Raw genomic sequence first — 19701 nt, 5'->3', positions numbered from 1 at the left:
GGGAGCGCGGTGGGGGCGGGGAGGCGCGGGCGGCGCTCCTACCTTGATGGCATAGGGCGGCTCTTCGAAAGTGACCAGCATGTACCTGTCTCCGCGGCTCGCAGGGTCCCGGGCGCGGAGCTGCGGAGAGGGAGGGGCGGCGGCCGCGGGGGCCGGGGGCGCGGTGACGAGGCGCCCGCCGAGCCCCGCCGAGCCCCGCCGAGCCCCGCGCGGTGGGGGAGGGGCCGCCCGGCGCCCGCAGCCCGCGGCCCGCAGCCCGGGCCCCCCGCCCCCCCCCCCCCCCGGGCGCGCCGGCCGCCCGGTACCTTCATGAAGGTCTCCACCGCGCCTTTGGCCGTGTCCAGGTAGGTGGTGCCCAGATGGCTGCGCTGGTTCATGGAGGCAGACGTGTCTATCAGGAACAGCAAGATGGGCATAGTGCCGGCCGGGCGCACCGGGGCCCGAGGCGGGCGCGGAGACGGCGGCGGCGGCGCGGGGCGGGGAGCGCGGCCCCCGGGGCGAGCGCGCCGCCCGGCCCTGGCCTCCGGCGGCGGGGACTCCCCGCGCCCGCGCCGGCGCCCGCACCCGCACCCGCGAGGAAACTCCCCGGCCCCGGCGCCCCCGGCGCTCCCGGCGCTCCCGGCGCTCCCGGCGCCCCCGCCGCCGCCGCCGCCGCCCCCGCCTCCGCCTCCGCCGCCGGGGCGCTCGGCCGGCCCGGCCCCCCCCGCCGCGGGGGCCCCGTCCCCGCTCCCGGCCCCCGTGTGTGCCCCGGCGGGAGACGGGCCCGGCTCCCTCCCACCCCGGTGCGGGCGCGGGCGCGGGGGCAGGGGCGGACGGGGACCGGCCCCGGGGCTGTTGGGAGAAGTTTCGGGGACTCGCTCGCACCCCGGCGCTGTCACCACTTTCTCAGCCCCTCTCGCTACTGAAGCGCTTTTCTCTCGCACGCTCCGGTTTTAACTCGGGCAGGGGCCGCGGCGGCCCCGCCCCCTGACACGTCCCCGGCCCACGTGACGCGCCGCCCCGCCGCCCCATTGGCCCGTGCGCAGCCTCGCATTAGCATATTCAAACAGCGGGGGGGCGGGGCGGGCCCGCGGGCCGGCGGCGGGGGCAGTTACGGAGCACGCGCGGCGGCGGGGGCGGGGCGGGGCGGGGCGGCGGGGCGGCGGGCGCGCGTGCGTGCGGGCGCCGGGGACGAGCGGGCGGGCGGAGGCGGGCTCCGCGGAGGGGCGGGGCGGGGCTGCCGGCCTCCCGGGCCGCTGGAGGTGACCGGGGCCGGGGGGAGGGACGAGCGGGCCGGCGCGGCCCCCGGTGCCCCGGCGCTCGGCGGCGCCCCCTCCGCGGCGGGCGGGCCAGGCGGGGCCGAGCCCCGAGTCCGACGGCCGCCGGCAGCCCCGCGGCCCCGGGTCGGCGCGGGGCGGGGCGGGGCGGGGAGGGGGAGGGGCGGCGGGCGCTGTTTATGACCCGGGGCCGGGCGCCGCCGCCCCCGCGGGCCGGGTGGGGGGAAGCGGGGGGTCGGGGGGAGCCGGGGGGTGTCGATGGGGGGACCGAGGGGGGTGGGGGGGAGACGGAGGGGGCCGAGGGCGGTGGGGGTGGGGGAGGGGCGGGGGCAGCCGGGGGGTCTCTGGGGGGAGCCAAGGGGGGTCGGGGGCAGGAAACCCGGGGGGGGGTCGGGAGGGCCGAGGGAGGTCGAGGGGAGCCGGGGAGAGGGAGGGGGGCCGAGGGAGGTCGGGGGGTGGGGGGAGCGGGGGGGTCAGTGGGGGGACCAAGGGGGGTGGGGGGAGCCGGGATGGGGGGTCGGGGAGCCGGGGGGGGGCTGGGAAGAGCCGGCGGGGATGGGGATGGGGATGGGGGGGCCGGGGGGAGGGGCCGGGGGCGGGGGCCGCCGGGGCGGGGGCGGGACCGCGAGAGGCGCAGCGCGACGCGTCGGGGCCCCGGGGACAGCGCCTGCCCCCGCCGGGCCCGAGGTCCCACCCGCGCGGGCCGCGGCGCCCCGGGAACCCGAGCTTGGCTGCTCCTCGGCTGCGAGGCCGAGCTCCGCCCGCGCAGGTGCTGCCTGGAGGCCGCCCCGGATTCCGGGCGGGGGCGGGGGCGGGGGCGCAGCCGGGTCCCGGGCCGCGGGGTGACCCCCCCCCCCCCCCGTGCCCCAGGCCGACCTCCCTTAGGAACGGGTCCAGGCCCTCTCCTGCCGCCCTGCCGTCCCGATTTTATTTTATTATTTTTCTATCCCGAAAAAATTTGCATCTCCATTTTATTTTCTGTTTTTTCATCCTGAAAAAACTTGCATCTCGATTTTATTTTTCTATCCTGAAAAGATTTGCATTTTGATTTTATTTGGTTTTTTTTCATCCTGAAAAAATTTGCATCTCGATTTTATTTTTTTCTTTGAATTCTGAAAAAATTTGCACCTCGATTTTATTTTCTGTTTTTTAATCCTGAAAAAATTTGCATCTCGATTTTATCTTTTTTTTAATCCTGGAAAAAATTGAATATAGATTTTTTTTATTCCTAAAAAAATTTGCATCTTGATTTTATGTTTTTATCCTGAAATTCTTATTCGCCTCCTGATCATGTCATGAAATGGGCTTATTAGTCTTCACCCGAAACAGACCTTGGTGGCACTTTTTAAGAAAAAAAAAAAAAACCTTGGGGATCCCTGGATGGTTCAGCGGTTTAGCGCCGCCTTCGGCCCAGGGCGTGATCCTGGAGACCGGGGATCGAGTCCCACGTCGGGCTCCCTGCATGGAACCTGCTTCTCCCTCTGCCTGTGTCTCTGCCCCTCTCTCTCTGTGCCTCTCATGAGTAAATAAATGAAATCTTAAAAAAAAAAAAAAAAAAACCTTGAGCTTCATAACTTGGCCTTTTCCTGATCCTTAGGACAACCTTGGAAGTTCTTGTTAATTTACAGTAGGGCTATTTCAGTGATCTCCTGTTCCTCCTGTTCCCTATGTAGCATAGAAGGGCAAGAGATTTTTAAGAGTTGGACCACAAAATACAACGGAGTGCAGGTCTGTGTCCGTTATTTGCAGAGGACAGGTGGAGTTAAAAATGATTAAAAGGTGTGTACCCTGCCTTCAAAAAGCTTATGGGTTTTTTCTTTTTAGAAAAATAGGGATCCCTGGGTGGCGCAGCGGTTTGGCGCCTGCCTTTGGCCCAGGGCGCGATCCTGGAGACCCGGGATCGAATCCCACATCGGGCTCCCGGTGCATGGAGCCTGCTTCTCCCTCTGCCTGTGTCTCTGCCTCTCTCTCTCTCTCTGTGACTATCATAAATAAATAAAAATTTTAAAAAAAAAGAAAAATATTACATCTATATTATTAGCTACTTCAAGGCAGAGAGTGATTAGAAACTAAATAATTCAGAGAAGAGAAAAACATATTACCCTTGGGTGATGAACATAATCAGGGACAGTACACTTCTATGTTCCTTAAAGCCCTGTTCTCAAACTGAAATCCCAGATCTGGAGATAAGATCAGAGTTCTTTGATAGTCAACAGTTTGTGTTTTCATTCTAACGACTCTACAAATTGTTATATAAAGACAGCATTTTTTGTTTCAAGGTGATACTTTACAATGGAAAGATTTTCATGGGATTAGTCTTTAGCTTTGCTGTATCCAGGCTTTTCCAGCTGGTCCGTGGACCCCTGCCTATCCTAGCATGCGTTCTCTAGAATGACAAGAATGTCCTTTGCATTACTGAGGTTTGAGAAAAGGTGCTTCAAGGACTGAGTTAAATTTGGGCACGTAGGTAAAGGAAGAGGAAGCTCCTGGTGAAAAAGTCAGACGTTGAAAATGTAGTGAAGAAAGGATGTTAGCACAGCATTGCCAGTGACTTCCTGGGGCAACAGTGAAGTTCAGCTAGGCTGGCGCACAGGAACATGAAGAATGGCGCAAGATCCGAAAGGCAGGTCAGATCTAGACAGCAGAGGGCCTTAATTCCAGGCTAAGGATTTTTTTTTTTTTCCCCATATAAAGTGCAGTTTTAAGCGGGCGTGCTAAGTACAAAGCAGTGTTTGAAGGGAATCAAACTCGACTACTGAAGTAGAGGACCATGCATTAATAATGATCTTCCCCGTTAGAGTTACTTGAAATCATTTCCAATGGAGACATGATGGCTCTTCCCTGACTCAGTGGAGTTGGCAGATTGTCCTAAGAGGAGCTGTTTGGTAGACCTAGGCCTCGATGCAAAAATCAGGAGAGCCAAGTCCAGGGAGCCAACCCGGAGCATATAACCAGAACCTGGGCGACGGCACCTGAGATCAAAGGGCAGGTTTCCAGTTCAGAAGCCCAGAAGTGCTGGAAGGCAAGGCCCTGAGGCAGAACAGGAGAGAAATCAGGACATACATGGGCAGCAAATCAAGAGGCAATCAGAAGCCAGGAAGCATTGACGAGTGGTCCCCAGACAAAATTGTGAAATAGGCCAGGTTTATTCTTAGTGACTCTGGTTGACAATGAAGCTGTTGGTTGATGATGGCTTAAAGCAGTGGTTCTGGATAGGAGATGCACATCAGCATTGCCCGCAGAGTTCAGAAATAATTTAATAGATGTGCCTAATCCCCATACCCACAGGAAAGTGATTCAGGAGAATTCGGACAGGCCCCGTCATCCCATTTTTTAAAAAGCTCTTCAGGTGAATCTTATAAATAAGACTAAGAACTATACGCTTAAAGTGTAAAAATAATGTGTATGTCGATATCCAGTAGTCCTCAATAAATAACTTTAAAAACTCACCCTGAGTTATTACGTTTCTTAAAAGAACTTCTAAAAAAAATCTGCAAACTAAAGCGGGGCGGGGGGGGGGGGGGGGGCTATGAATGTGACACCAGTGGATTTTTTGTATCATACGCTTATTTAAATTGCTTGAATTCAGCCATGTTCGACAAAAATTAAAAAGAGAAAACTAAATAGCGTCAGAGATTTCCATTGTTCCCTTCAGTGAGGTTAGGCCTCGGAATAAGCATGGGATGGGAAATATGAATCTCTTCACCCAATCTCAGTGACGGTGGAAAGATTCTGGCTATACGCAGGCTTATTTTTCTGAAACATGGCCCCTAAGCGCAAGCCAACTATTTCATCAGACTCAACTGAAAAAAAAAAAACTGTGAGCTCTTGCAATGCTGGGGGGGAAACGAGTTGAAGTCGTGTGTGCTAAACCCTGTGCTGGTGCAGTCTCGGGGATTAGGGCAGATTTCCCCCGGAGGACATTGGTCAGGGGAGGCCTGTGGGAGAAAATTTGCTCTTTGTTGCTGTTTGTAAGGGAGCCTTGCCTAAATGCTATGGCTGGATCTAAAAGGGAACGAATAAATTATACGAAAGCCTCTGAAAGAGTGGTGACTGGCTTCCACAGTAGCCTAAATTGTTGAAATGGGGCTCTTTTAACAATTAAGAACTGATGAATTAGATTCATTTGTAGGAGCCAACCAGAGCCCTTTTAAATTATTTTAAACCAATTAAGCAGGATAACACTGTTCGAAAATAATTATGTGCCAAGGACTTGGCTGATGGTATCTGGATGTGCCATCTGAACAGAGTAATCAGATGAACCCAATGTTCCTCCTATGTAACCTAACAAAGTTTTTTTTTTTTTTTTTTTTTTTTTTTTTTTTGGCTGTATTACTATCTCCTCAGCTCTCTGCTTTATTCTCTGAGATCACAGTAGTCCATGATGTTGACAGGTTGAGAACATAAAAAAAAAAAAAAAAACCTAAAAATTTAGATGTGAAATTATGCAGCAGAATGTATTTGGATATTATATATGTAAGGAGATTGGATTTTGGTCATTCTAATATATCGATCCTCAGGAAAAAAAAATGCTACAAAGAGAGTATTATTAAAAAGAAATTAGAGCTCTCCAACAAAGATTATTTCACAATAGCAGTTGAAGCCTCAGATGATTCAAGATCAGTCTTGAAAGTGGTTGCCTCCAAGTTGAGAATTGGAATCACAGTGGAACAGTTTCTCCAGCTAAAGATCACGAACGCTGCAGTAATCCTTTCGGTAAGTGCTAATTGTACACCTACTATGTGACAGGCACCGTGGTAGGTCATAGAGAGTTTGTGACCTAATGGGGAGACAGGAGACAAACACGAGGAGAGTACACGATTACGATAAGTCAGCAAACACGGTAGGACCAGTCCTAGAGGATTGACTTGAAAATGCGAGGCTATGTGCGTGTTTCATCAATTCTGAGACACCACAGGTTCTAAGAAATACACTGGAAAAAGTGCTAAACTATGACACAATGATTTTTCCCAATTAGAATTTTTCCACGATGCATTGAATGGTACCAACCAGGAGCTTTAATAATGGGAGATGTTGTAAGAGAAAACTCCACTATTGTCTTCAGTACTTTCTTCCAAACCATTGGCTTTTAATCTACAAGTATTTGGGTTTTGTGGGGGGTTTTTTTGTTTTGTTTTTTTTTAAGACAGGAGGGCCAGAGGGAGAGGGTCAAAGAGAAGCGCACACAGGCTCCTGGCCCAGCGTAGAGCCAACGTGGGGCTCGGTCTCATGGTCTGAGATTATGAGCTAAGCGTGACACTCAGCCTACTGAGCCCCGGGGCGTGCTCATCCACGAGTCTTTTTCTTTTTTTTTTAATTTTTATTTATTTATGATAGTCACCAGAGAGAGAGAGAGAGGCAGAGACACAGGCAGAGGGAGAAGCAGGCTCATGCCCCGGGAGCCCGACGTGGGATTCGATCCTGGGTCTCCAGGATGGCACCCTGGGCCAAAGGCAGGCGCTAAACCGCTGCGCCCCCCAGGGATCCCTCATCCACGAGTCTTGGTGCTCAGGCTGTCTTGATCCAACTGGAAGATGGCAGGGAAGACGCCTTCAGACCGCCACCAGGACTTAGGGCCTCCCTTTAAGTGGCTGATTGACTGAGATGTCTAGGACTTTCCATTGCCTCGGCAGGCCACCAGGAAGGGCCGCGACGTCGCTCAAGTACAGCCAGGTCCCACGGCCCTCTGGTGACAGCACTGAGCCGCCCTGTGGCAGCTGAGTCCCAGCTGTAGAGGGTGGAAGTAGAAGGAAATGGACATTTTAGAATCGGGACGGTCCCATTGAGGGCTCCGTGAGCGCCGAAGGCAGAGCCGCTGACCCCCCGAAGTGACCCCGAGGCTGCCAGACTCCAAGGGGGGGACGGTGTGCGCAGCCGGGGCCTGAGGCCGGGCCCCAGGGAGGCCCCACGGGCCCCTCGCGGCTGGTGGACGTCGCCTTTGGGTGGCGGGCCGTAGTGCTGGGGTAGGGGGCTGAGAGCATTAGATCCCCCTTCTAGAAAGATAACCGTGGGTGACAACTGGAAAGAACGACCAGAATGTGCGGGAGACCAAGCTGACCTTCCAGGACGACCCTGGGAGGAAACATGCGGTGGCCGTGGGGGACGTGGGCAGAGGCCTGAAGCCCTGGAGGTGCCGCCGGGCGGACACAGGCCAGGCTCCTGCCACACGAGCCCGCCTGGTGTCACCGAGACTCGTCACACTGCCGCCAACTGTAGACGCCCGTGGGAACCCGCGCTGTTCCTCGAATCCCTGACCTGTGGGGAGCCGGGAGTCCAGCGGGGAGCCAAGGTGGGGGAAGGCCCGCTGGGGAGGCTGACCTCCTGGCCGGGAGGCGGGCGGTGACCCAGGTCATCCTGGGCCGCGGTCACTCGCAGATGGTGACCCACGGTCATCCTGGGCTGCGGTCATCCTGGGCCGCGGTCACTCCCAGGTGGTGGCCCACGGTCATCCTGGGCCGCGGTCATCCCGGGCGGTGACCCACGGTCATCCTGGGCCGCGGTCATCCCGGGCGGTGACCCACGGTCATCCTGGGCCACGGTCATCCCGGGCGGTGACCCACGGTCATCCTGGGCCGCGGTCACTCCCAGGTGGTGACCCACGGTCATCCTGGGCCGCGGTCATCCTGGGCCGCGGTCACTCCCGGACTGTGACCTGCGATCATCCTGGGCCACGGTCACTGCCAGACTGTGACCCACGGTCATCCTGGGCCGCGGTCACTCCCGGATGGTGACCCACGGTCATCCTGGGCCGCGGTCACTCCCGGGTGCCGAGGACGAAGAAGGCCGGGAAGGAGCAGTGTTGCAAAATGAGGAGGGCTCTAGGTGCGGAGAGCAGGAGAGGCCTCAGGGAGAGGGACACTTGGGCAGGGACCTGAGAAGAGGGTCCAACAGCCGAGAGGAGCTCTAGGGGGAGACCTACTGCACCCACTTACTTCCCTGAAGCTGAGGAGAGCGTTTGTGTTTGAAATGCTGGTCCCTGGGAAAGGCTTATCTGTTCATGACTATTCTCTGCTGATGCTTCCTATGGTGATTCATCACAAGTGTTATTAGTGATACTTTGCTGATACTTAGTATATATTCTTTTTTTAATGTTATTTATTTATTCATGAGACACAGAGAGAGAGAGAGGCAGAGACCCAGGCAGAGGGAGAAGCAGGCTCCAAGCGGGTAGCCCGACACGGGACTCCATCCCAGGACCCAGGGTCATGCCCTAGGCTGAAGGCGGCGCTAAACTGCTGAGCCTCCCGGGCTGCCCAATATATAATCTTATTAATAGCAACGTTCTACTGAGTATTCTTCCCTGATACAGGTTCAGTTATTCATGAAATATTATTGAGAGACTTCTTTATGTTAAAGTCAATAGGTACTATTTTAGATTCTAGGGATTTAGTGTTAAATGAGATAGACCTAATCCCTACCCCCCAGAGAGTTGCCAGATAAAATACAGGACTCACGATTAACTCAGAATCTCAGATAACGCATAATTGTTTAGTGATATTACAAATTTAGTGATACTACAAATATTATTACAAATTACATGGAATGTGTAATCACAAGTATTACATGGAACATATACTTAAAAAATTACGTGTTGTCTATCTGAAATTCAAATTTAACTGGTATCCTGTATTTTTATTTGCTGAATCTGGCATTTCTATGACCTCACTGAACTTACAACCTAAGTACCAGAGGCAGAGATTAGTAAATACGATTAACATCCAGTGGACATGTGTAGCCTAGGAAGCCATAAGATGGGAGTCACTGTGACTCTAAATATGTGGAGAAAACCTGCCAACGAACAGAGAACACCCACCTTAGGAACAAGAAATAAACTTGTGTTTTGATCCATTTGTATCATTTGGTCTTTGCTACACCAACCACACCTAACTAATTTAGTGTCAGTCTCTAAAATCTACTATCATTTAATCCAGAAGCAGAAGTTTTCATATAAGTACCAACAACTTTAAAAAAAATTATAAATAAATGTGGCAGAGAGGTAGGCCAAACCCTAAAAACACTTGCTACAGTCCTCGTTCTAAAATAGCTTTAAACCTGAGTGTTTTGTTGTTGTTGTTTTTAAAGATTTTATTTATTTATTCATTCATTCATTCATTCATTCATTCATTCATTCATGAGAGACACAGAGACACAGGCAGAGGGAGAAGCAGGCTCCCTCTGGGGAGCCCGATGCAGGACTCGATCCCGGGACCCCAGGGTCACGCCCTGAGCCGAAGGCAGATGCCCAACCGCTGGGCCACCCAGGCGTCCCTAAACCTGAGTGTGTTTTGAAGGCAGTCATGAAGGACATCAGAGCAGTATTTAAAAATTACATAATTTGACGGTTTCCCTAAGCAACTAACACTACGTATTATTCCCGGCTATTAAACCATTTTAAATAATTTTTATTTCGGTTATTGAATGTAGATAGGTGTTGTACGCATTGAAAATTATAAGTAAGACATGCTATCTGGCTTTAGAAAGTGCAGGGCCTGGTAGAGGACATAAAGATACATAATAGTAAGCAAAATATAATCAGTGCCAAAAGAGAAGTGCAAACTGTATCTCTAATTGAAGTGAAAAATTCAGACTAGGGAAGAATAGACTATAGCAACTGAATGAAGAAGCATTTTTTTCTTCAAAGCTTTACTGTTTTTTGGGGGGTGTTTTTTTTTATTATTATTATTTATGATAGTCACAGAGAGAGAGAGAGAGAGAGAGAGGCAGAGACATAGGCAGAGGGAGAAGCAGGCTCCGTGCACCGGGAGCCCGACGTGGGATTCGATCCCGGGTCTCCAGGATCGCGCCCTGGGCCAAAGGCAGGCGCCAAACCGCTGCGCCACCCAGGGATCCCTTTACTGTTTTTTATCTTCAAATTTTATGTAAAAGGATGTGTCAAAAATGTACAAAATATGAAAATAACAGAAAAATAAAAATCACTTTAATCTCACTATCCAGTATCTTCTCCTTTATATTTAAAAAAACAAAAAATGAGGTCTTTTTCTATCCTGCTTTTTTTCTATTTAATGCAATGTGAGTATTTTTCCATTAAATAATTTTTAAGAATGGCTTTTTTTTTTTTAAGAATGGCTTTTAATAAATGTACAATATTCCATGCTATGGATGTATCTTGACTTATTTTCCTCTTATTAGTAGATATTTTGTTTATTTCCAGGAGTTTTACTTTTGCAAATAATGATCCATTGAGCAGCCCTATACCTGAATCCTTATAATAATTCAACAACTGTTATTCAAATACTACCTACTGTTCTGGATGTTGGAGATATGCTAGTGAGCAAATAGTCCCAAATCCCTGCCCTCATGGTGGGGAAGGATAGAGGGAGACAATAAATATGTAAACTATAAATTATATCAAATAGTGATAAATGCTCTGGAGAGAAATAAAGCCAGGAAGAAGAATGGGTGGTACGACGAGGTGTTTCCCTTTTAAACCTGTCCTATAGAAATAATTAAAACAGGGAGTCGAATTTGATAAATGTCTAAAAAAGAAGTTCAAAATGCTATGAGAACATTTACCTAAGAGGACAGGACAAGAAAAAGAAACAAACACAAGAAAGAAGGCGAACAATCAGGAACTCAATTTGGCCAAAGTACAGAGAAAAGAGAATTTTAGAAAGGAGAATACACTTTTTCAAAAGTTACTGAACCATCAGATAAAGTGGAGACTGAACAAACACCATTAGATCTGAGAAAGCCATTGTTGACTTTTATAAGGTTCTTGTTAAAAGAATAGAGAGAGAGAAGAAATAAGGTAAATTAGATCACCAGGGATTCTAGTCAATTGAAGACAGAAAATATAAACTTCTCTCTTTGCACTGATAAAGAGGGTGGGGTGGTAGTTCCAAGGATCAAAGAGAACCTTTATTGTAAGGTAAAGGGAAAAACTCACACAAGTTTTTAGGTAAAGAAAGAGCAGAGGAGGGGATCCCTGGGTGGCGCAGCGGTTTGGCGCCTGCCTTCGGCCCAGGGCACGATCCTGGAGACCGGGGATCGAATCCCACATCGGGCTCCCGGTGCATGGAGCCTGCTTCTCCCTCTGCCTGTGTCTCTGCCCCTCTCTCCCTCTCCCTCTCTCTCTCTCTCTCTCTCTCTCTCTCCCTCTGTGACTATCATAAATAAATAAAAAAATTAAAAAATATATTAAAAAAAAAAAGAAAGAAAGAGCAGAGGAAAACTGAAGGTGCGAGAGAGGTAAGGTGGGTCTCAGGATCAGGAAGGACCGGGTCAAGAGCATAGCTGGGGATATTGGGATGTGCAAGAAAGGGCACTGACGTCTCTGAGACCGGAAATAGGACAAGAATATGCACAATGCCTAGCACAGGGCCCAATGCAATGTTGATTTTATGTGTCAACCTGACTAGGTCATGGGGTGCCCAGATATAGGGTCAAAGGTTGTTCTGGGTATGTCCGCGCGCGTGTTTTTGGACGAGACTAACATTCGAATGGGACTTGACGGGATGAGCACTGGGTGTTATTCTGTATGTTGGCAAATTGAACACCAATCAAAAATAAATTTATTATTAAAAAAAAAAAAAACATTTGGATGGGGAGACCAAGGAAAGCAGATGACCCTCCCTAAAGCGGGTGGGCCTCATCGAATGGAAGACGTGACTAGAACGGAGACTTAACCTCCCATCAGTAAGAGGGAACTCCTCCTCCTGCCTGAGGGCACCCAGCCGGGACTTCGGTCCTTTGCTGCCTGTGGTCAGACTCAACTCTGGAACACTGGCTCTTCTTGGGTCTTGAGCTTGCTGTCTCATGGACTAGAACTACACCGTCAGCTCTCCTGAGCCTCCAGTTTGCTGGCTGCAGATCTGAGGACTTCTCAGCCTCCATAATTATGTGAGCCAATTCTTTACTCTCTGTCTCTCCATCTCTCTCTCCTTTTTCTGCTGGTTCTGTTTCTCTGGAGAACCCTAACACGCCAGTGCATAGTACTAAATGTTTAATGTGTATATGTCGAAGGGCAGAATCGATTATAGAAAAGCCCAGAGGTGGAGAGGAAGGATGCTGAAGGAGTTATAGGAAACGGATGGCCACCAAAAGTGACCAGGGAGACCCAGGGCTAAGCTGAGTGCTCCAGGGAAATCCCTTTAGTGCGAATAGGAGACAGTATGGACAAGTAAGTAGGTCATCTGGGCTCTTAACGGGCCAAGATCCTGGCAGGCAGGTGCGTGACCTCGTAAAGATTCAGCAAGCATTCCTGTAAGTGGTCAGAGCTCCGAGTCAGAAAGGTGGTGCGAATAGGCGAAGACCAAATAATGTTCTTGGCCTCGAGGAAATTGGAAGAAAACAAACATTTCATTGCCTGCTTGCGTCAGACACTCTGCTAGAGCTTCCCATGACCATTTAATCTTCAAACAAACCTGCTGGCCAAGTGTTCTTAATTTTTCAGGGAAGGAATTGGGAGACCAAGGAATATTCATGAACGTAGTTCAAAGTCACAAAGCAGAAGAGAACCAGAACTTGGATCTGAATTCGGAGGCATAATTCTGGGCAAATCTGGCAGGAGTTATCGTTGACCCATTCGTGGGGATTGATGCTTAGGGACAGGGCTCCAATCCCTGTGAAGACCGGAGGAACCAGGATACCAGCAGGAAACCAGGGTGGAGACTCGGATACACGGAAAACCACAAGGAGACAATCAACAAAATCTCTTATGAGGGAGGGATTTGCTCATAGGAACAAGATGTAGGGGCACCTGGGTGGCTCAGTCGGTAAAGCATCTGCCCTCATTCAGCTCAGGTCATGATTCTGGGGTCCTGGGATCGAGCCCCACAGTGGGTTCCCTGCTCAGAGGGGAGTGTGCTTCTCCCTCTCCATCTGTCCCCTCACCTGTGCTCGCTGTCTCTCTAAGTAAATAAAATCTTTAAAAAAAAAAACATACAAGATGGAAAGGATAAGGGAGCGAGAGCTTCTAGGATATTAGTGAGAATGTCATTTTAATATTCAGTTCAGTAGTCTCCAAAGACTCATGTTCTAAAACAGTGAATAAAATATCTTAACATCTTATTATGCAATATCTATCATTAATGATGGGCACATAGGAGCTCTCATGACATCTACTTAATTTGCAGATTAAATGATGCTCCTTGTTCCCTCTTTAAAACAGGCCCACAGCATGGCAGGTGCTCAAAGGTAGTAGAATTCCCTTTATCTTATTTTATTTTTAAACATTTTATTTATTTATTCATGAGAGACACAGAGAGAGAGGCAGAGAGCAGGCTCCATGCAGGGAGCCCAATGTGGGATTCGATTCCAGATCCTGGGATCATGCCCTGAGCCAAAGGCAGATGCTCAACCACTGAGCCATCCAGGCCTCCCAGAATTCCCTTTAAATATAATCGTGAAAATAAATAAATAAATAAATAAATAAATAAATAAATAAATAAATAAAATAAAATAAATATAATCGTGAACTTCCCCTCTTTGCAAGTTCCATGCTTGGGTAGTTGCTTCCTCAAGCCCCTCTATACCAGTTGAACTTGTATCATTGTAATCATGTTAATTAATTATTACGTAAACCAATGGAATGTAAACAAGTCACGGACAAAATTTCTTTCAAATTAGATGTAAGCAAGGAAACAGCCTAGAAAAAGTAAAAACCTGCAAGTATTTTGCACTTCAAAAGATTGACAAAGGGAATGTAACTTAGATTAAAATTAAAAGTTTAAGGTTTGTAGCATGGTTTTCTCTTTTCTGTGCTTTAATTGACTTTTTCAACTCACCAACGCTACCAGTGTGGATGAGAACGCTTTTACTCTACTCTCTATTGTACTTGTATAGCACTTTTGTTCATTCTTTCCAAAAAAACAAAAAACAAAAAAAACCCACAATCTGTCTAGAAAAGCAAAATTCAAGACAGGAGTCCGTGTTCTTTTAGTGACCCCATTCAGCACTTCTATGTGAAACCTCAGTACAGAGTATACTACTACCTGTCTGATTAGGATGGATAATATGGCTCCTATGTATTCAATTTTGCACCGAGAACATGTCTCGCTCGCTACTCTTCATAAGAGTTGGGAACCAGACTGTTGCTGTTGCTTGATTATAGGCCAACATGCACAGCATTTTGATAGTTCTGTCCATAAGCAATCTTAAAAATAAGCTAATGCAATTCTCTTGTATTAAAGATACGTAAAGACACTTGCCCCAGGTAAAAAATTTATTAAACTGAAATTAAACTAAGAGGCACGTCTAAATAACCCACTATTCTGTGCCTTCCCCATGATACACAGCACTTCTAATCCAAAGTTCCCAAAGCAGTTTTAAACCCGATCATTACCGATTCTGATACCTATGCATCCAATTATTATCCTATTTTCCACCAGCTGGGTCACCTCCTCTCAGACACCGAAAGGTCAACATTTTCTGTGCAGGTGAATCAGCTGAGGGTTGCATTCATCTATGAATAAGAAACCTGAAAAACAAAGGTTATTTTTATCATCTATACCAGGGGTAGGCAGTCCAGGAAGGCCTCATGTGTCCGCTCCGAGTTTTATAATGTCATTAAGAACACGGAGCTTTCTCTGTTTTCTTGTTCAGCCAATCTTAATGTGTGCTTGTCAACTGGTAATTAGCTATTTCACCTCAAGTATTGTAGGTTTGCATTGGCAGAAGCCATGGGAAGAAGAAAAGGAAGCATGTCAGCTGAGCTGGACGCGCTCTAAAAAGAGATTTTCTGGCACCACTCCTGATAATTTCCTCTTAGATCGGATTGGCCAACCGTGTCACTTGGCCACTCTTATCTGCACAGTGGCTGCGCTGTGTTGAGAGGGCAACCAGCAGTCTCCATCACCACGGGACTATTGCCAAGATTAGGAAGAAGGTACGTGTGGTGCTTAGCGTGTGCCTGGCAACTAGTTGATGCTGAAAAGCTGGTGGCTCTTATTTTGTTAGAAAAAAAATGAAACTAGTAGTGATGTCTCCCAATCTCTTCCATAATAATTATGAAGAAGTATTTTTATATGTGTAACGAGTCTACTGTGGTAATACGTTTTAGTAGAAAATTTTTTACTAAACTTCCGTTTGGCACTAAAATGTTGATGTGGCAAAATAAATAAGTTAACTAATTAATTAATCAATTTAAAAAAATATCGGAGTGGCCACTTTTAAAGACTCCTCTGATTAGCCAGATCATCATTTTGGACAATGGTCAGTAGTTTATGAATGTGCACTATAGTCTCAAATATTTTATTTTATTTTATTTTTAAAGATTTTATTTGTTTATCCATGAGAGACAGAGATTGAGGCAGAGACACAGGCAGAGGCAGAAGCAGGCTCCATGCAGGGAGCCCGATGCGGGACTCGATCCTGGATCCCAGGATCACGCCCTGGGTCAAAGGCAGATGCTCAACCGCGGAGCCACCCAGGTGCCCCAGTCTCAAAAATTTTAAATGTAAATGACACTATTTCTCTATGTTTCATGAGTTGGAAAATATAGTTTATTATGTTTATCATTAAAAGTAGTTTTTATCATAGCCAAAGCATTCTCAAACTAGTGACATTGAGAAAAATCTCTGTCAAACCATTGAAACTTGACCACAAATATCCATTCGTAATATTCATATATTATTAACTAAAGACCTTGACTTCCAAAAGATGCGTCTGTGGGGATCACTGGATTTCTGATTTCAGTTGCAAGAATTTCTGGTGGGCAATAAACATTGCCATTGGCATGGCAATACCAGGAGCTTTAGGTGAGGTACTTGATTTCTGAAACAACAATAAGAAAAAAAAAGACAAATATGTATTTTATAAGAAAATTAACCATGTTTACATAAAAAATAAAAAATATTAGCAGAATTTCATAGATATAAAAATACCTAGAGCTAACATCTGCCTCACACATACCATATATCATGTGGGCACCAGTCAATCCCACAATAAAACAAAAAGCTCAAGCACAATCCGTTATTGTGTTATACCGACCTATTACTATCACCATGCAGATAGTTTTGAAATGAATAGGCAAAAAAAAAAAAAAGCATTTCATATAAACCTCTGCCTAAATATTTTCTTTAAAATGAAGTCAATGAGGGAGGCCTGGGGGGCTCAGCGGTTGAGCGTCTGCCTTTGGCTCAGGGCATGATCCCAGGATCTGGGATCGAGTCCCGCGTCGGGCTCCCTGCATGGAGCCTGCTTCTCCCTCTGCCTGTATCTCTGCCTCTCTCTCTCTCTTTCATGAATAAATAAATAAAATCTTTAAAAAAAATAAATAAAATAAAATGAAGTCAATGAAAAAAATAAATAAAAATAAAATGAAGTAAATGTGGGAGGGGTGCTATGTGCAGGGGTGTATAACGGAAGGAAGGGGCTGTATCCTTTTTCAAAGTCTCTGTGGGGATCACCATGCTTAGGGCTTTACAAATACTTATTTTTCACAATCTTTACAGCCACCCTGAGTAGTTAATACTCCAGGAAGAGGAATCACGTGGAAAGGAGACATCGGGGAGGCTCCAAGTGTCCCAAACGGGGATTGGAGAGCTGCAGTTCAAAGGTGGGTCAGACCCCGCAGCTGTGTTGATCCCTCCGCTCGGTGCCCTGAGCACATAATTGCCCCATGAATATGACTGAGCCTCTTTGCTGTTCATGTAGCAATTCTGTGACTTTTGATGTCAATGGATGTCCTGTGGTTTTAATTTTCAAATCTGTGAAATGTAATTTCAGTTCAGAGTCCCTCTCAAAATACAGCCCAAGACCATACAAGTCGTGTAGAATAAAGAAATGAATAATTAAACGAATTTAGCCAATTTATACAATGTATACCCCTTGATTACAGGGTTTGTCCTTTTTTCTCTATTGTTACCAAAGCACTTGACTCAGTTATCCAGTTCACCTTACACGTCTGCACGTTCGTGTACATATATCTACAAATTGCAGTTTTGGTTTTTGTTTTTGTTTTTGTTTTTTCAAATCGCAGTTTTTGACTCCCAGAGTTCCACCAGGGAGCATGCACATTCTTCTTTCTTTTGGCCTTGTTCTTGAGTATTTCTCCCTTTCCTTGGATCTTTCCCATCACCTGTAGTTAAGCCTGATCTACACAAGTCTTTCTCTTTCTTTAAATTATTTCATCTACCTAATTCCCCCTCTTCCAACTCCACACGGGAACCCTCAACCCGGTCCGAGTTAGCACGGGCCCTGCTCTTACCTATAGCACTCGCAACGGCCTTATCATTTCATTGGCAATATTCTCACTGCTGGGAGTCAGGCTCGGCCGCGCAGGAGAATTTGTTTACGTAGAACCATGTCAATATTGAAATGATATTTTCGATATCTTTTGGAAAGAACCCAGATCAAATGCGCGTCTCTCTTTAATCCATTGGATCTTTACTGATGGAAAAATGAAGTTCAGGTGCACTTGGTTTTTCTCACTAATGCACCCAACAAGATCCGTTGATGCTTTAAGGAGGACCGTTTTCGCTTTCATAAAGAATTCTCAGATCTATCAGCCGCTCAGATCTGACAGTTTGCTCCTTTCCGCAGATCAGGCTACGCAAACTCCCGCAGCAGCAAGCCACCCCCCCCCCCCCGGAGTTCCAGCTACAGACGATTGCCATGTTCTTCCCCAGGAAGGGCCTGGAAGCCGCCGCGACACCCCATTCCTCTTACCCATCTGTAACCCTCACTCGAGAAAAGGGCAAATTTTAAGTAAAAATCTCTGGCACGACAGAGATGGTGTGTGTGTGTGAAATGACAATGTATATACTCAGACCGTGGGTCAACTATGGCTTAAAGTACGTCCTGACTTCCCGCCCTTCTTTTCTCGGGTACGGAAATATTTCAAGGCAATTTCAATAAACCGGATTTCGAGAAACTACTAAAACGTTTTTTGTGAGTCGCTTTCCTTTTGTTGGAACTTAAATGTGTATTTCAACACGTTGCTGTGCCAGCCTATGTCATTTCATAGCTGTCAACGGGAAATTCTTATTTTAAACCTCTACGTCATCGCTCAATAGTTCTAATAATACAAGGCCTAAATTTTAAGTCCTCCGGGACAGCAAAGTATCTCATCTACGATGTTGCTCAAGCTCTGACAGCTCGTTGCAAAACTGATACGTTATAGACAAAGAACAAACCCTACCCTGTTACCTGGCTGTTGACATACCTGAGATGATCAAGTATTTTGTTTCAAGCTAGTGGGCTATTTTAATAAGTGAACCAAAAAAAGGGTGGGGGAGCTCTCAGCTGTACCTATTTTAGGATACAGCTTATAATTGACCCCTTTTCCTCCTCAGGTAGACGTATTCCTCCTCATGCACATCCTCGGGACAGCAGTCGTTTTATAATGGAGTTAAAAGTCCACACTTCAGCCTTGAAATGTGCTCGAGTCGTGCAGCGACCTTGGGGACGTAGCTCCAACCGTGCAAAGTCTCAGCAAGTGGACCTAGCCTAGCTTAGAAAATACAAAAGCCCCGAATTCTTTTTTATTCTACTAAATACTCTCACCTGTTACGGTCTCCTTGAGCAAGCGCTGGCGCTGGTAAAAGGGCAACGGGCATTTGCCTAATGGTCCGAAGTGTGATAGCCAAAAATAAACATAAGGGGAAAAAAAATCATGACTTTCCGATGCATGACTTTGAGATTTGGCCCTGGCTGAATTTGAGTTTACCTTTGCACTATTAAAAAAAAAAAAAGTTTGCCAGGCAAGCGGGTAAACGGTAAAGTTTATCTGACCTATGTCAAACTATCCAAGATCATTGCGGCTTGAAATTATTCATTGGTGAGTATCGAGAGCAGTGCAAACACGGGTGAAAAAAAACACCTGATTTTCATACCCTGTGGGTTGTGCTGGTCTAATTTTAAAGTCAAAAGCTTTGAAAAGTCACAAACTTATAAAAACTTATGAAACTTTTAGAAAAGGCGCGATCAGATGGAGAGATGAGAGAGAGGATGCATGTGCCTATTTACCTCCATAACTGAATTCAGCCGACGGTTCTCCCCAGGAGCTGGGCCCTGAGATGTGTCTCGGCGGCGGGAGGGAGGGAGACGCCAGCAGGGAGCCGGCCACCTGCGGGCGAGGAGCCCCAGCTGGGGCAGCAGAAGGGCGGAGGCCGAGGCCTGGCGGGCAGGTGAGGGGCCGGGAGGAGGGGGGAGGGGACGGGGGACGGGGGCAAAGGGAGAGGAAGGGGGACCCCCGATGGCTCCAGGCGGGTGTGGACCGCAGAGCCCCGCAGAGCCCCGCAGCCGGTCCCTGGGATGGCCGGTCCCCGGGATGGCCCGTCCGTGGGATGGTCGGTCCCCAGGACGGCCGGTCCCTGTGCTCTGTGGTGACACCGTACAAGCCCCAACGAGCCAGGTGCTGCAATCTGGTCACAGCCTCCCTGTAGGGAGCGAAGGCCAAGGGGGCACAGGCACGACCTTTAACATGGGGGCTGCTGCTGCTGGGGCTGCCGCTGCTGCTTTTGAGGGTTTGGGGTCTTTATTT

General features: G+C 48.3%; 1 protein-coding gene and 1 long non-coding RNA gene across 3 annotated transcripts in view; one reads left to right on the top strand and one right to left on the bottom strand.

The window, feature by feature from the left end:
- Positions 1-939, bottom strand: part of INTS6 (integrator complex subunit 6) — a 90277-nt gene extending 89338 nt beyond the window's left edge. The window contains exons 1-3 of one of the 2 annotated variants that reach the window (XM_072760508.1): positions 865-939; positions 306-391; positions 43-120 (exon numbers count right to left, since the gene is read on the bottom strand). In XM_072760508.1, coding sequence (XP_072616609.1) covers positions 43-120; positions 306-377 — 150 coding nt within the window. In that variant the 5' untranslated portion in view covers positions 378-391; positions 865-939. Of the gene's footprint in view, positions 1-42; positions 121-305 lie in introns of both variants that reach the window. The other variant, XM_072760509.1, reaches the window with a different exon arrangement.
- Positions 940-14688: 13749 nt separating this feature from the next.
- Positions 14689-17945, top strand: LOC112910835 (uncharacterized). Its single transcript, XR_003233312.2, has 3 exons — positions 14689-15102; positions 16670-16773; positions 17760-17945. It is a non-coding gene; the product is annotated as an uncharacterized lncRNA (long non-coding RNA).
- Positions 17946-19701: the final 1756 nt, after the last annotated feature.

Source organism: Vulpes vulpes, chromosome 6 (assembly GCF_048418805.1).
Source record: "Vulpes vulpes isolate BD-2025 chromosome 6, VulVul3, whole genome shotgun sequence".
In the NCBI taxonomy this organism is placed as follows: Eukaryota; Metazoa; Chordata; class Mammalia; order Carnivora; family Canidae; genus Vulpes; species Vulpes vulpes.
This window is presented reverse-complemented; position numbering and strand designations above follow the sequence as displayed.